This window comes from Cucurbitaria berberidis (genome assembly GCF_010015615.1).
Source record: "Cucurbitaria berberidis CBS 394.84 unplaced genomic scaffold K460scaffold_5, whole genome shotgun sequence".
Classification (NCBI taxonomy): Eukaryota; Fungi; Ascomycota; class Dothideomycetes; order Pleosporales; family Cucurbitariaceae; genus Cucurbitaria; species Cucurbitaria berberidis.
In genome coordinates this window covers 2,026,345-2,042,375 of record NW_024468939.1, presented here as the reverse complement: position 1 = coordinate 2,042,375, position 16,031 = coordinate 2,026,345, and the positions used below count along the sequence as shown (strand labels likewise).

Here is a 16,031-nt window from a genome sequence, read left to right as displayed (position 1 = left end):
GGCCATCTGGAAGAACCTATTTTGTTTAGGCTGTGATTCCATCGTAGTTGATGTCTCTGGGTTTGCGCTTCGCAATTTTGTTCGATCGTAAAACGCGCGGTCGGCGAAAAGGGACGCTGCCATTTTATGTGTCCGCGCACTCAGGGCCCAAGTCAAGGGCTCGTTGCTATGACCAATATCATTTTCGGCGCCCATGACGGCGCGCAAACGGATGTGCCGTCACGTGCGTCGGTGTGACCAGAAAGTGGTGGTGAAAGCAACTTAGATCATCATATAGCTTGAGCACTACCCAGTCACATTGTGGATGGATGAGAGCTAACCGCTTCTTACATCGGTGAATAGCGATATGGATGTATAAAGATAGTAGACACTTACTAGCATAACCAAATAGCAATGATCGTTTTCTTCGTTCTTGTTTAGATCATGATATCATGCACATCACTCGTCGAAAGGCGTCCGATATACCGGTCAGGTAGAAGACCTGGCGCCATCCCCATGCATCGTTGACATAGCTACCCATCGTCGGATTCGGGGAAATCCGAAGGTTATAGCCTATAGCGATTAGTGTCATACCTGCCTCTGTTTTCTTTCACAATTACATCCACGAGACTTGAGGGAGCGAGGGGACACACTGCTACCATCTACGCCTGCGAAAAGCCTCTAGATTGCCAGAGTTGGCAGATCATTGATCCGACCGCAGGATGTAGTGCATGTAGTGAAAATTACAACGTATGCATGATACAGTGTTACGCGGACGGAGAGTGTAGATAAAGGAGACATAAAGAGCGGCCCTACGGCGTAGTCGAGCATATAGACGCACATTACGATGAAAGGGAATACTTAAAGGTGAGATACAGAAGAGATATATCGAAGAAGAAACCCGATCAATTGTTGAGAGATAGGGTAACTTACCCTATGCTGCAGCTCGCTTGGTATCATCAACGCGCTCGGGCTCCTGCGATTGCCTTGTTCCCGATTTCTTCAGCTCCACGGGGAACTTATCCAAGCTCTCATACCACTGTATCACACTCCCGATCAAGAATGCCCAGCTTCCCCAGAATGTACTTAGACAGGCTTGATACTGAGCCCAGCTGTTCTGATCATACCCAAATGCAGGACACATTGTAAACCCAATACCACCTATTAAGTTCCACAATCCGATCCACCAGCCTAGTGTCCTAGGTGCTGGTCTCCACCACTTCGATTGCGTCTCGAGCATAAAGAGACTCCCGGAAATTATGAAGCCCGTACCACCAATAACTTGCGGAGTCCAATAGAAGATGATAGAGATGGGACGAGACATTCGATTATAGATACCGGGAAGAGCGGTCAGTCCAGAAATCCAGAAAACCGTTGCGCCTAAAAGCTGGAAAAGACATGCTAGGAAGCCAAGGGAGTGAATGTAATGGGTACGCAATTCCTCGTTTGACGGCCACCATACCCACGAGCGCGCGTCTGCCCCAGGCTCATGTTTCGATGCGGAGTTCTGGCCTGCGCCGACGAGATTCCGCTTATTGAAGTGGTGATGCGTGCATTGCGACTTTGACGGCCGTAATCTTGCGCCCTTGCCCTCTTCCTCCTCTTTATGCGACAAAGCGTGCTGCACGGCCCAGCCAAAACATCCTGAGCGATTCTCGTTCAACGCCTCAGCCATCAGCAGAAACGAGCCGAATTCGAAGATCGTGGCTCCAATGAATGCCGTTATGCCTCCGCCATAAAGCTCCTCCTTCTTGAACATGGTATCTGGTGCCACCAGCGGTAGGAAGACAAAGAATGCGTTCATGACCCAGACCACGCTGCCGATAGTAAAGACGTATGCGATATCGAAAGAGATATCCCAAATCGGGTAGTATGTGAGCATGCGCCAGATGCCGTGGACGATGCTGCCAGATGAAGAGGAAGCGCGTGGCGTGTCGTGTTTCGATTCGGCAGAGACCTGATGTGGGCTTATAGCTATGGCATGTCGTCCTTTGCGATTGTTGCGCGACGTCCACTTGAACCGAACGTCCGGACGCGCCTCGTGGCGGAAGTGCGCTCTCGTAGGGTTGAGGAAAGGTACAGGGCCGGTAACACGGGAGTGCTGGAGTTGAAGAGCAGCATCATCTCTAAGTGGTTCTCGAGTGGGACGGAAGGCAGTGTTGCGCTTCAGGTGACTGTCGTTCGGATGTTGGTCGCTGTTCGTTGTAGGTAATGAACCTCCTAATTGCGACGGCATCCCTTTGTGATCAATTGAAGAGTGCATAGGAGACACGTCAGGAATTGATTGCTGCATAATTAGTGTAATTATTAAAGAGAGACAAAGCCTTCACTGGGACTGCTACGGCGCATTCGCTACATTTTGCGGAATGCCCACGTTCATGTTTGCGTGAAGAACCGATTGCGTCACTAACCCGCGGCGAAAGTTGGGAGCTTAATCGCTGAGTCAGCGTCACCTTCAGCGGTAGCATGCACGGCATGGTAGCGACATCACTGTCAAGGCACTGGCTCTCGAGTTCCCTGATTAATCGATGAAAATCAGCGGAACTTGGAGTTTACACCATTACTATGTCGAACAATTTTGTCCAAAACGCCATGCTAGTGCCCTCTCAACGTCAAGAAAGAGCATATAGAGACGAATTCCACCTCGGTTGAACTAGGACACGCCGTTTTGCAAGGCTTTAAGGAGTTCATCGTTCCAATGAGCTGTGGTCGATTGAGACAATGCCATTAGACACTCATGGTGTGGCAAAGTCCTTAGAAGAAGAAAGATATTATTCATATACCATGACTGTCATATATACAATTTACTCATATGTACTTGGCTGCACTGCACTCGTACCGTCAATAAAACAAACGAGGGCTTATAAGATCTTCGTCACAGTCCCCAACGCCAAACAGTAAGGACCAAGATGCGGGTCGGAGCGAGGGCAAATGCAACAATCGCTAAACCCAAAACATGCTAAATGCCATCATCGTCCACCTTATCCTCGTTCAATCTTCGTTAATCGTTGCTCGTGGATAACGACTAACAGGCCTGGAGATAATTCGAAGGCACCAAACCAGGCCTTCCATTCTTCCCCACAGCCTCAGCCTCCCACCATCCATCATCTTGCAGGCGGAGAACGGCAAGAATGTCTCCCTTCTGAAAAGCGAGCTCTTCGGGGATCTGAGCTGCGTACGAGTACATAGCACGTGCTGCTAATTGTTAGCTCTCTACCATTCAACCCAAGGTAATATAGGGGGTACTTACAATAATTTAAAATCAACCTCCCCTGACTGTTATAGTTCTTCGGCTCCGCCAGACTCTTACTCCTGACTCTTGACTCCGCCCGAACGGAGCTTCCTCCTCCTCCATTGTATTCGCTTCCGGCACCACCACCGAAATAGGAGCTCTGCGGTCGAGCGTTGCCTCTTCCACGCTGGCTTCCGCCGTATACACTGCCCTCGCCACGCTCACTACCTGCTTCGGAAAGTTGTAACGCCATGTCACTTCCGCGGGAGCTAGATGGTCGATCGAATGCTTGGCGGAATTGAGGCTGGGGACTTACGGCTCGAGAGCTGGGAGCCGCGCGAGATTGTGGGCGAGATTGTGCGTATGTGGGCTGAGGTGGTTGCGGCGAAGCAGCTCGGGGCATGGTGCTGACACTTGGTGAGGCGCCACGAGTGGAGGAGTAGGAGTTGCGTCCTACGGGAGTACCATATACCTGTGCGGGAGCAGTGGTAGTCTGTGCTCGTGGTCTGGTTCCGGCGGCGGAAGCAGCGTACGGGTTAGGAGAAGCTGTTCGGTTATAGGCAGGGGCAGGGGCAGGGGCAGCCTGTTGCTGGCGCTGCGCAGGTTGGTTGGCTCCGGCATTGGAAGCAGCGTATGGGTTAGGAGACGCTGTTCGGTTATACGTAGCGGCAGGGGAAGCTTGTTGCTGTCGCTGCGCAGGTTGGTAGGTTGATGGCGATTGGGGCTGCTGCTGCTGTCGCTGCTTAGGCTGAAAGGTTGATGGCGACTGGGGCTGCTGCTTTCGCTGCGCAGGCTGGAAAGTTGATGGTGACTGAGGCTGCTGTGGTGCTGAGCGATATGAATTCTGTGATGAGCCTTGCTGTCCTGTGTATAGACTGGGTCGTGGGCTGGTTGCACGAGGAGGAGCAGGCGAAGCCGCTCGTGGGGGTTCTTGCTTCGTGGGGCTGCGAGCCGGAGGCCTTGAGTTGTCTCTGCCGCTGAACATATTCACCTTCTGGTTCACATACATCTCGGTTGTTTTCTGCATTTGACGGGATGTATGGGCTGGCTTTGGCGCTCCAAGACGAGACATTGGCGGTTGCTCATACGATGGTGGAGGTGTGCCTCGCTTCGCAGCATTTATAGCAACGTTGGCAAGAGGCGTGGGTACACCACCAGGCTGGTTCGCGCCCACCGCAGGCGTACCAGGTGATAGGGGTGTAGCAAGACCATGGTAGCGGTCCGCTGACACGCGGAGAGAAGACTCCTTGGTGACACCCCTTAGCTCTTCAAGAGCTTGTGCAATTGGATCCAGGTCATCTTGCGGCTCCTGCTGCTTTTGTTGCTTCTTCTTGTCAGGCGAAGCTACGTCAAATACATTGTTTCCAACATTCAACTGGAAATTGGCCCGGGGATCAACTGGCTCAGGACTGGCTGAGCGAGGTGCGTCATGAAGTATTGTGCCGCGAGTTCCTCTTCCAAGCTGTTTGGTTGGGCTCACGTTCTCGTCGGTCGTCTTTCGTGCAGCAGGGCCCCCCCACGTATTGCGGCTGCTCGGGGTAATGTTAGGGGGTTCTCGCTCGTGCTTGCTCTTCCTTCGTGCAAACGGACTATTGAAGAATCCCCTCTTTTTCTGTACCAAGCTCTCCTCAATAGGACTGGGTTCCGCAAATGGCGACTGGGGCATTGGCTTGCCAGGTGATGCAGAGCCGCTTGGGGGCTCAATGCTGGAGAAGGAGGTAGGGTTGGAGTACTCACTCTGCGAGTCTCGACTAGCAGGACGCGCTGGGCTCGGAATAGTGCTTCGGTCTGATGGTGCGCCAATGCGGCAGAACTGTGTCATTCCGTCCGTTGGGTAGTCGTTGTGCGGTACTTGACTCTGCTGATAATTCTGGCGTGCTTGCTCCTGGGCTTGGACCAAACGAGGATCTGGCTGCACTCCGCGAGCAGACTGAGATTGCTGAACAGGCTGTGGGGGCTCTGTGTGTTGCCTTTGAGGCTCAGGACGTTGCCGTAGAGGCTCTACATGTTGACGAGGAGGCTCTGCATGTTGTCGTGGTGGCTCTGTATGCTGGCGTGGAGGCTCTGGACGTTGTCGTAGAGGCTCCACATGTTGGCGAGGGGGCTCTACATGTTGTCGTGGCGGCTCTGCATGTTGTCGTAGAGGCTCTGTATGTTGTCGTAGAGGCTCCGCCTGTCGTCGAGGAGGCTCCGTAGCCTGTCGTGGCGGCACATTGATTTCGTCTTGCGAGATCGGCTTCGTATCGTTTTGAAGCCCCAGCTCTCGTGCTAGAGGGTTGTTTGGATCGTGATGAGATTCGAAAGCTGAAGGTGCAGGAGAAGAAGCACGATAAGCCGGATTCATAGTCCTCGCAAATTGTGCTACTGAGTAGTTTTCATCCTCGGAAGCTTGCGATGAGGTTTCGGCATCTCCTCGACAGAAGTTGATGAACTTGGGCGGATCGGGTATCTCCTGGCCAGTTCCAGACTCTTTGATAAAGCCTGTTATATCCTTCTCCACATCGCAGTCTTCGAGCGACAGGCGCATCTTTTCGCACGAAGCATCATCACTTACGCAAACAGTTGAAGCAATGTTGGCAAAATTCCAGAGGCTGCTCTTGGTGTAGTCGATACGCTCTTCTTCGAGGTCTTGGAATTTCTGTATTTTTGTCAGTCTCACTCATCGCATCCGACTTGATGTACGCACATCGCAGGCAAGTTTCCAGTCGCGATTCCACCGGCCTGTTGTCTCTTCCAAGACCTTGACTGCCGCTTCGTATTCGCTGCTCGTGGTCGAGAGATTAATTTGCGTCTTCTCCAACCTTGCCTTGTTCTTCCGCTCCTCGTGACCCATGACCATGTGTGCCTGTGCAAGGAAACCCTTGATCTTCAGGCAGTCCTGCTCGTATCGGTCGCGCGACTTGTTGACCGTCGCCGTCTGCTGCATCTTCATCTTGAGTAGCTTCTCAATACCGGTCTGTACAATCTTTCTACGCTCCTTCATGCCACCTGCGAAGGCAGCTAGAGGCTCCTCCAGTTCCGTCTTCATTTGCTGCGCAATGCTCTGGTGTGCCTTTCCCATCGATTCGACCTCGGCGCGGATGACATCGCACGATAGTCGCACCGTACCGGTTTCGTAGGAGCCCAGTGGCTTTTTGGAGAGGCTCAGCAGCTTTCGTGCATATTCTTCTTCTATGGCTCCACGTGCGGCGTAGAAGCTCTTGAGCTCGTCGTTTGTAACCTTGGCCGCGTGCATGCGGTCGAGCATGGGGCCGACGCCAGCGTCATCTTTGCCCCAGAAGTTGTTTGCGACTGGAAATTGTCAGTACTCTACTTTAATTACTGGCATTCAAGCGCAACATACATGAGAGGGAGACTGAAGGCGGTTCCGTCGCCGCTGCACCGCCCATGGCGCTGATGTTTACGGGGTCAACGAATTGGGTCCGTGGCAGTGAGTACTACGTGCGAAAACGAGTGCTCCGGAAGAATAGTCGATTAAGATGTAGAGTGTGGGTATCGCACTTGGAGATTAGAAGATACCAGGACTAGGTGTTGAGGGTGTAGGCCAGGGTGTGCAGGTGGCACCGTTGTATTGACGTCCCATCTCCATAGTAACGCGAGCGGAGGCGCTAAACTCAGCCCTATGACACCCCTCGAAGACTACCTACCCCATGAGAACAGCGTGCAACGCGACGGTGCTTCTACCAATGGACTTCTCTCATCCTTGAAACAAAACACGGGTTTCAACTGGCGTCTATTCTATTCTGAGCTGTTCACCTATGGCCTCCAAGATCCTATCATAGCTAACTCTGTGAGGTTGGAGATGCTACGAGTAACGACAGTAAACACTTGGTCTAGTCGCGCCAGCACATTGGCTCTTTTGTAAAGATTTACAAAGGGCCCTGAAGCTACCCAGCGTACATATAGGTCACCATGCTGAATGGTTGAGCTGTCTAGGGTCGCGCCTAGGTCCTGCAAGACGGATAGACGTCGCTGTTGTGGAACAGTGCGGGTCATGTCCCGTTGACTTTCATCTAGTCATATATAATATATTAAGAGTATTCCAGGTAGAGGTTTTTTTGATAGGCCCAGTGTTGTCATGTTGTTTCGGTTGATATTCAAAACTGATGCATCAATTGAAGCAATTGATCAAAGCACGAAGCACAAAGGACTCGAGGGCAAGCCTTCTCCCGCAATGGTCAAAAGTTTTTGGTGGTGACTAGTTGTCATGATAGACATGCTCTCATGATGAACTAACTGTTCAAGATCGTCATATTGGGCTTCGGTGGAGATGCAGAGTCACAGAGAGGGCTTCTCGCGAAGAGTGGGGCGGCCGCCCACAGGAGAGCCTCATCGCACCTGCATCATCAGCCAAATGCGGCACGAACTATGTGGACACGTGAATTTGGAAGCCTAGGAGACGTTGTGACTTAATCTGTGAGGTTAAACTGGCATGGAGGAATCAAGGCTGCTGTATGAAGGTCGCAGTGAATATTCGTAGCCTCGGACGTGGATATCAGTCAAAGCGCGACTGCTACTGCTGGCCTTGGTGGCAGGTGTCCCTCCATTTTTCGCCAAGGCCGCTGTCCGTGCAGGCGCGACCGACGTCTCGACATTCATCACAACCCCATAGCTTAAAACTCATCTCCAATAACCCCCCATCTCCACACCTCCCCCTCTCGGCCGCCCACGCGCTGCTCATGGAAACGCCATTTCGATGAGCCAGCAACACCCCTGGGGCGCCCCGAGACACAACCAGAGCACACGCCTGACCCCAATCTCGACTGCATTCGCGCAAGAACAGCGCAACACGCCCTCACCCAGCAACTCGCGTCCCACATACTCGCCCGCCACCTCCAGCTTCCCTTCACTCCCGCCAGCCACATCGCGCCTTGTTGGTAGCCGCAAGTCGTCGGCCGCCTCGTCTACTTCGTCGCCCTTCTCGCCCGCAGGACAGCAGCTCCCCGCCAGCCAGCTGCTGTCCTCTCGGTCCAGGACCATAGCGCCCCAAGCTGCCGCGCAACTGGCTTTCTCCGCCGCAGTAGCCGCTTCACAAGGGGCTGGTGCACAGTCGAGCAGCGGCGGAGGAGCCCCCAAGCTTGTCCGCGCCTCGCCCTCACTTTCGACCTCGAGCACCGTAGGCTCGCCCAGCACCGCTTCCAACCCTTCCGGCGCCTCAACCCAGAATCTCTCCCGTATTGTCATCGCCCAAATCTTCCTTCTGCTGAGCCAATTTCAGCCAGTCAAAGACGATAAAGACCGGTCAAAGTGGGACACGCAAACAGAACAGATCAGGAAGGTTCGTCCATTGCCTTGCTCCCACTCCCAGCTTTTATGCTTTACTAACGCGCTGCCAGCTGGTCGACTCAAACGGCATGGAGGTCTACTCCAAGTATTTTCGGCGCCTGGTGCAGAACAACGTAACCCACATCTTCGGCACAGGGGCGCGCAATGCAGACCCCAACGGTAGCTACCAGATCCTCGTGACTGAAGTACAGAAGCTGCGGAAGGAGCCCGCGCAAGCAGATAAGATTGCTGAGTCAATCAGCTCGAATGAAGGTGATTTGTTTCGCGACTTCGACCTGTCGACGTTCGTGTCGCACTTCAACATGGACCCGGTCGCAAAGACGATGCTCGCACTTACTTGCAGAAAGACCGATCTGCGGCCAAAGGGTACGTTTCCTCTTAGCCATACTGATAATGACTTGCGCTAACGCTAGTTAGCCGACGTCGTGTTGTCAACTGTCGGTGATGATTTGCTTATGGCGATCGCGCAACCCAGCCAGCCAGAAGATATGAGCCCTGATTACCTCGCCGCCTTGATCGAGCGCCTGCTACAAGATCCGCCCAAGGGTTGGGACGAGGACAAGAAGATAAGCCTTACATACGCGGTCCAGATGCGGTACCAAAATCTGCACGTACAGATACCCGGCATTGTAGAATCAAAGCTGCTGCTTGTGGAGCTCACAGACGGCTCGCGAAATCCTCTGGTGAAGCTGGTACAGCGGGCAGGACCACACGGAACGGACTCGGTGGAAGCGTGCAAAGAGATGCTCGCATCAGCCGAAACGCGCGACATCAGCTACCAACAAGTAGCTACAGTGCTTCTCTACTTGGCGCTTTCGACCGGTTATAACGCAAAGAATTTTGTAGCCGCACTTCGAGAGCACCGGGCAGGCCAGCGGCTGGACTGGCAGGATGTCGTACACGCCTTCGATCGAGATCACCTGCGCATCGAAAAACATCAATTTCTGGCCATCTACGACGCTCTACTGCCTATTGCTCAGGACACAGAAACTTTCGACATTCAAGCACTCTGGGGAGGGACATGGCAGCACGACTTAACCCATCTATACTTCCTCCTGTGCTATCTATCATGTACGCCACAAGAACTTGACGTGTCTCAGATTCCACGACTACGCACGTCATACTCCATGAAGACCTTCGAAGGTGCCTCGGACGATATCAAATCCTTCGCAGAGCAAGCGGTGAAGCACCCCTTTGTGTCCCTCGACGCCACTGCAGCGCTCTTCAGCATGATTTTCCGAACCTCCGAGACGTACCATACCGCACAATTGATGGGCATTCCCGATATGGTCATCAACCCCCATACGGCAGAATTTCTAGTCGCAGCGGCCGCTGTTCCCAAACCTTGGGGCGCTTTGCAGGAGCAGGCGCTTAAGCAGCTATTCGATCCGTACTTCCACAAGAAACTTCCTATTTACAACTTCGTCCTTTATGGTCTCTGGCAACAGGACCTCCAATGGCTTATTGACCGATTCGTCGACGCCTACAACGCCGATTCGATGACGCTCACTCTCGTGCTCGAGCATGCAGAGGCAAACGACTGGTTGGAGGTCTTGATCCGCAGTAATACCGACATCAGTCTCGACCTCGCTGCGCAGGCACACGCCCGTGGCAAGTTCGAGGTCGAGCCATGGTTGCAGCAAACATTCGAGCAGGCTGGCCCACTATTCCGCCGCATATTGACCAACTTCCTTAGCGCTCGGGCTGCAGAGGAAATGCAGCGAGTACGAGACGACCACCACCCTCTCAGTTTGCCTCTGGCCGTGAAGACAGTCTACCCACTGCTCTGGTTCCTTGCAGAATGCGGATTACCAGAACAAGAGCTTCTACCTTTACAACGAAACTGCATCCAAGCCTATCCTCGCTTGATCAACTACGGTGAAGGTGTGGACGATGTCATTGATGCCAACGGCCAACACGGAAACGGCCTACCAGAAGACGCCGACAAGAAAATGCAGGAACACTTCAAGAATATGTATAGTGGCGAAAGTGACGTACGCGACATCATCTCGGTATTGAAAAAGTACAAGGAATCGCGCGACCCTGCCGAGCAAGAGTTGTTTGCATGCATGATTCATGGCTTATTCGACGAATATAATTGTTTTGGTGAATACCCACTAGAGGCATTAGCAACAACTGCTGTGCTCTTTGGCGGGATCATCAACTTCAATCTGCTTTCGAGAATTGCGCTCCAGGTTGGATTGGCGATGGTCTTGGAGGCCGTTCAAGAGTATAGGCCCGAGGACTCGATGTACAAATTCGGACTTCAAGCACTCCTACACTTTTCGAATCGGTTGTCTGAGTGGCCCAATTATTGTGACCAGCTTTTGATCGTTCCAGGACTCCAAGGAACGGAAATCTTCGCCAAGGCTGAGGAGGTTGTCGGCCAACAAGAGGGCGAGGTTAATGGAGACGGTCAAAACGGCATTGGATTGACCAACGGCAATGGCATCGAAGACACTCTTCAACAAGAATCCGCTATACCGAAGTTTACCTGCCTCCATGTTGACTCACCGCTCCGGCCAGAACTCTACGAAGATCCAGACGAAGATGTACAAGACAGGGTGCTGTTTGTGTTGAACAACGTGTCCGAACGTAATTTACTTGACAAGATCACGGATCTCACCCAGGCCGTCGAGGATCGACATCATCAATGGTTCGCCAACTACCTTGTTGAAGAACGTGCGAAAATGCAGCCAAACTTCCAACAACTGTATCTCGATATATTGGAACTCTTCGATGACAGGATCCTATGGGCAGAGGTCCTTCGCGAGACGTATTCCAGCGTTATCCGCATTCTCAATACCGACTCTGCGCTCGGTTCGACAGAGCGTGGCCATTTGAAGAACTTGGGCTCTTGGCTTGGTTCCTTGACGATTGCGCGCGATCAGCCAATCAAGTTTCGGAACATATCTTTCAAGGACCTGTTGCACGAGGGTCACGATACCGACCGTCTATTGCTTGTAATACCATTCACCTGCAAGGTGCTGGTACAGGCTGCGAAGTCTACAATCTTTCAACCGCCTAATCCATGGTTAATGGAGATGCTAGGTGTACTAATGGAGCTGTATCATTACGCGGATCTGAAGCTAAACCAAAAATTCGAGATCGAGGTCCTCTGCAAGGGCTTGGATTTGGATCATAAGGAAATCGAACCCACCAAGACCATTCGAGGACGACCACAAGCCGACGAGGAGTTCCTTGGGTCGATGGTAACAGATGGAATGGAAGCATTTGGGGACTTGTCTATCATGAGCTTAAACCGTACCCGAGGCCCCAGCGAGCGCTTCTCATCCGCAGCAATTACCGCCGCTCTACCCGACTTCACAAATCAGCTGCAGTACCCACCCTCTGGAAACGTGGTCCCTCCCGCGGGTCTGAAGAAGATTTTCCTTACTGCTGTCAACCAGGCTATTCAGGAGATTATCGCTCCGGTAGTCGAACGATCCGTGACCATTGCCGCTATCTCGACATCGCAACTCATCAACAAGGATTTTGCGATGGAACCGGATGAGGAGAAGCTCCGCAATGCGGCTCACACTGTCGTCAAATCCCTATCTGGTGCTCTGGCTCTTGTAACCTGTAAAGAGCCTTTGCGCATGAGTATCCAGAACAACATTCGTGTGACGGCAAGAGATCTCCCTGAGCATGCCCTGCCTGAGGGACATATTTTGATGTTCGTGAATGATAACCTCGACCTTGTCTGCAACACTGTCGAACAAGCTGCTGAAATGTCATCTCTTGCTGAGATCGATATGCAAATCGAAGAAGCTGTCCGAATTCGCCGAATCTTCCGCAACACTCGTCCAAATGAGCCCTTCAAGGACGCCAACATCAGCCCATGGGCTTTCTACATCCCAGAGCCGTACAAACAGACCACAGGAGGGTTGAACCGAGAACAACTAGCTATCTACGAAGATTTTGGTAGACAATCACGAGGTGCCCCTCACGCGAACAATAACTCGCAAGACAGCGGGAGACAAGTCCCGGATGTCCTTCAAGATCAGTTCGCCGCAGTACCAAACCTACCAACCCCTGGTGCTGCACCAGCGGAGCCGCGTCAACCCGCGCAGCAACCTCGACTACAGAGTCTCCAGTCATCACACGCTCCTTCCGCCCAGCAACAGTTGAATGGCTACATCGAGAATGCCGGTCCGGAGCGAGGCCAGCGCGGCGTAGAGGACCTGCTCATTGAACTCACGCGTGTCATTAAAGAGGCTCCCGAGGAGCGCATCAACGACCTTCAAGCTGGCAGCAGCACCATTCACCAAGTCTTCGACCAGTTGATTTCGAGCATTGAGTTTGCCGGCCCAAATAAGGACACATGGGCTTTCCGCATCGCTGGACAAGTCACAAACCATCTCTTCTCGGATTCGCTAAGCCGCCTAGAGATTGAGGTCATGGCGCATCTCCTCAGTCATTTGTGCCAATTGTCCGTCCAGACCTCCCGACAAGTGTTGATGTGGCTAGCTACTCTACATGACGATGACCGTATCTTCAAGGCCACAGTCATGGTAGCGCTAATGGAAGTAAGCCTCATGGACATGCACCGCCTGAATACAACCATCGCGAAGGCTATCCAGGAGCGTCGTGTGGCCGCAGTAGAGATGCTTTCTAGCTTGATGGAAGAGTTACTACTCAACGAGCATCCAAGCGCATTCCGTGCTGACTTCGCCCAATCCATTGATGCTCTTACCAACTGGCTAGCAGAAGATGACGCATTTGAGCTCGGAAAGAGTGTGATCGCCAATCTACAAGCGCCGCCCACAGAGTCGTCTCTGACTCCACCTGCATCTGCGCTTGTAGATCAACTTGAATACGTCTTTGACGAATGGGTACATCTGCAACATTCCGAAGCGCCGAAGAAGACCGTCGGCGCCTTCATCTACCAGCTTCACAAGCAAAAGATAATGGAAACTCAGGAAGCATCCATTGAGTTCATCCGCACCTGCGTTGACACCTCTGTCATTGCGTATGAGCGCGAACACTCACTACCATATGGCACGGGGAATGAAGACATTGCGACCATCAAGGTCGATGCCCTTGGCAAACTGATCGTCGACCTTGTCGTCTACCAAGGGGAACAAGATGGTGCCGTCAAGGAGAGCAAGGCGAGGTATTTGGACCAGATTCTTGTTGTCGTGGTGCTTGTCCTTTGCCATCATCATAACGCGCGTGGGGATGCCTTCAACCAGAAGGTCTTCTTCAGACTTTTCTCTACGATACTGTTCCGACTCAACGAAGCCGTCAAGGATGAGGCCTTGGCTGACCAGAAGGCCGATATCTTCATGTCTGTTGCTAGGGCACTCTTGATTCTGCAGCCAAGCCACTTTCAGCGCTTCACCTTCTCTTGGTTGGCACTCATTGCACATCGCATCTTTATCCCAGCCATGTTGGAGGCGGGACAGAAAGACGAACGCTGGGATGTATATGCTCGGCTCATGGAGACGCTCTTGATCTTTACTGGTCAGTTGATCAAGCCAACCGGAGAGACGCTCATGGCTCAGCAGTTCTACCGTGGCGTTTTGCGTGTGTTACTCGTGATTCACCACGACTTTCCAGAGTTTCTCGTTGAAAACCATTTCCGCTTCTGCAACAGCATCCCAATGCACTGCACGCAACTGCGGAACCTGATAGTCAGCGCATACCCATCTACTATCCTGGAGATGCCCGACCCATTTACCGCAGGACTCAAGGTGGATCGGCTGGAGAACGATCTACAGGCACCAATCATCCGCGCAGAGATTGGACAGATCCTTGTGGACGCGGGTATCAAGAGCACCATTGATAGCCTTCTTAAAGGCTCCGATATCAAGAACCAAGACGTGGAGAAGGTTTGCCAAGCGGTGTACTATTCGCAGGCGAAGGCTGCGGCTTTCGAACTAGTCCCAACCACCGCCGACCCAGCTTTGATCCATGCAATTACTCTCTATATTGGGATTACAACCTTGGGTGCTGGGACAGCCAGTGCGCCGCTGTTTGACGAAAACAGTGCAGCTGCCAAAGTCATCGAGAGACTGGTGAAGGACTTCCACCCTGAAGCAAGGTTTCACTTCATCAGCGCAATTGCCAATCAGCTCCGCTTTCCAAATACCCACACCCATTTCTACAGCTATACGCTTTTACACCTCTTTGGCCCTCCCAACAACGATTCGCAATCACTGGAGATCCAAGAGACCATTACCCGTGTGCTCCTGGAACGCCTGCTAGTTCATCGTCCTCACCCATGGGGACTTATAATCACGCTGCTGGAAATATTGAAGAATCGCGTCTATGCATTCTGGGAGCTGCCGTTCGTCAAAGCAGCGCCCGAAGTACGTTCCCTTCTCGAGAGTCGCTTTTCGGGCAACGCTAACCTATCGCCAACTCAAGGTTGAGCGGCTTCTCAACGCTCTTTTCACCCATGCGCAACAGAGTCCTCGACCACTGGCTTAGTCGGTCAGTGGATCGACAGGGCGAACTGACTCTAGATGTTCCTCATCGACCATCTTATCGTTGGGATGCTTAGATAGCAGCATCAACACCTTACGATTATTGCATTTACGTGCGTAGCGGGTTTTCTGGTTTCGCCTTATTGCATGGTCATGGAGCTCGTCCCCTTCTCCTAATTACCCTATTGCCTTCTCTTCGTTGACTACGGTTCAAGGAATCATCTCTGGGCTGGCCGGTAAAATGGGATGATGACAACGACCGTATGCGGGCAAAATATAAGAGTGGGCCCGCAAAAATACCTACAGCTCTGGACGGATGGGGATCCTTGGCCTCTCTCATTGGCGATACAAAAAAGCACGGCGTTTTCCAGGTTGGGTATTCTTATTTACGGCGACGAGTTACTATTCCCTTGCGCATTCTTGTAGAGTAGCATTTGCTTGGCGAACTACTAGGGATGACTGGGAGGAGAGCTAGTGGCGAGGCGTTTCTCACCGCGCTCGTGCATATACTGTAGGATATTATGACGAATGGTGTTTCTGCTTACCGCTGTGGAGCTCTATCTATGCTGTATGTGACGTGTGTGCTGAAGATATCCTGTGCTCTGTTGAATTGCATATTTTATTTTCAGTAATTGAGTGTGAAGTGGCCTTTATGCTATCTCAGTCATCTAACTAGTGATTGTTCCTGACATGTGACATTTGAACAGCTCATGCACCCTCTACATGGCCTCTTGTTACGTGTCTGTTTCGCCACATCATACTCATTGGTGCTGATCAGAAAGCGCTTTCGGGGGAGTGGATGTACCGATTCAAAGTCGACGGGTCGCGCTATCGGTTCCAAACTCGTCGAGCCTCCTCTCCTCGGCGCCTGTTCACCTTGATGTGGGTATGACTCCAAATTTGGAAATTACATCGAATCTGGAAGGAAGGCTTTGTACAGGATTTGAGCGACGATGAGGAAGGCGTATATGCAAATCGAGTGCTAATATCAAACCCCTCATGTCCACTTTCCCAGCACATGAAGCCTCAATTCTTATTCTGACATAATGGCTTTTCTTTGATGAGCAAGTGCGTTCTATCAGCTGTTGTGACGAACATGTGGA

The 16,031-nt window shown here is 52.2% G+C and overlaps 4 protein-coding genes across 4 annotated transcripts; 1 reads left to right on the top strand and 3 right to left on the bottom strand.

Moving 5' to 3' along the window:
• Window positions 1-577: 577 nt before the first annotated feature.
• Window positions 578-991, bottom strand: K460DRAFT_370072 (uncharacterized protein). The gene has a single exon (XM_040934076.1). The coding sequence runs from the start codon at window positions 820-822 to the stop codon at window positions 661-663; it is 162 nt and encodes a 53-aa protein (XP_040784637.1). The 5' UTR covers window positions 823-991; the 3' UTR covers window positions 578-660.
• K460DRAFT_380026 (uncharacterized protein) lies at window positions 914-2,456 on the bottom strand (the record flags this gene model as incomplete). Its single annotated transcript, XM_040935217.1, has 2 exons — window positions 914-2,143; window positions 2,391-2,456. 2 exons carry the CDS (start codon window positions 2,454-2,456, stop codon window positions 914-916), a joined length of 1,296 nt encoding a protein of 431 aa, XP_040784636.1.
• Window positions 2,457-2,708: 252 nt separating this feature from the next.
• K460DRAFT_420031 (uncharacterized protein) lies at window positions 2,709-6,761 on the bottom strand. Its single transcript, XM_040938055.1, has 4 exons — window positions 6,555-6,761; window positions 5,898-6,502; window positions 3,230-5,849; window positions 2,709-3,174 (listed from the first exon to the last, which is right to left on the bottom strand). The coding sequence occupies exons 1-4, from the start codon at window positions 6,598-6,600 to the stop codon at window positions 3,005-3,007; spliced, it is 3,441 nt and encodes a 1,146-aa protein (XP_040784635.1). The 5' UTR covers window positions 6,601-6,761; the 3' UTR covers window positions 2,709-3,004.
• A 1,052-nt stretch (window positions 6,762-7,813) lies between these two features.
• K460DRAFT_370069 (Not1-domain-containing protein) lies at window positions 7,814-15,404 on the top strand. Its single transcript, XM_040934075.1, has 4 exons — window positions 7,814-8,489; window positions 8,548-8,863; window positions 8,915-14,811; window positions 14,870-15,404. The coding sequence occupies exons 1-4, from the start codon at window positions 7,908-7,910 to the stop codon at window positions 14,930-14,932; spliced, it is 6,858 nt and encodes a 2,285-aa protein (XP_040784634.1). The 5' UTR covers window positions 7,814-7,907; the 3' UTR covers window positions 14,933-15,404.
• Window positions 15,405-16,031: the final 627 nt, after the last annotated feature.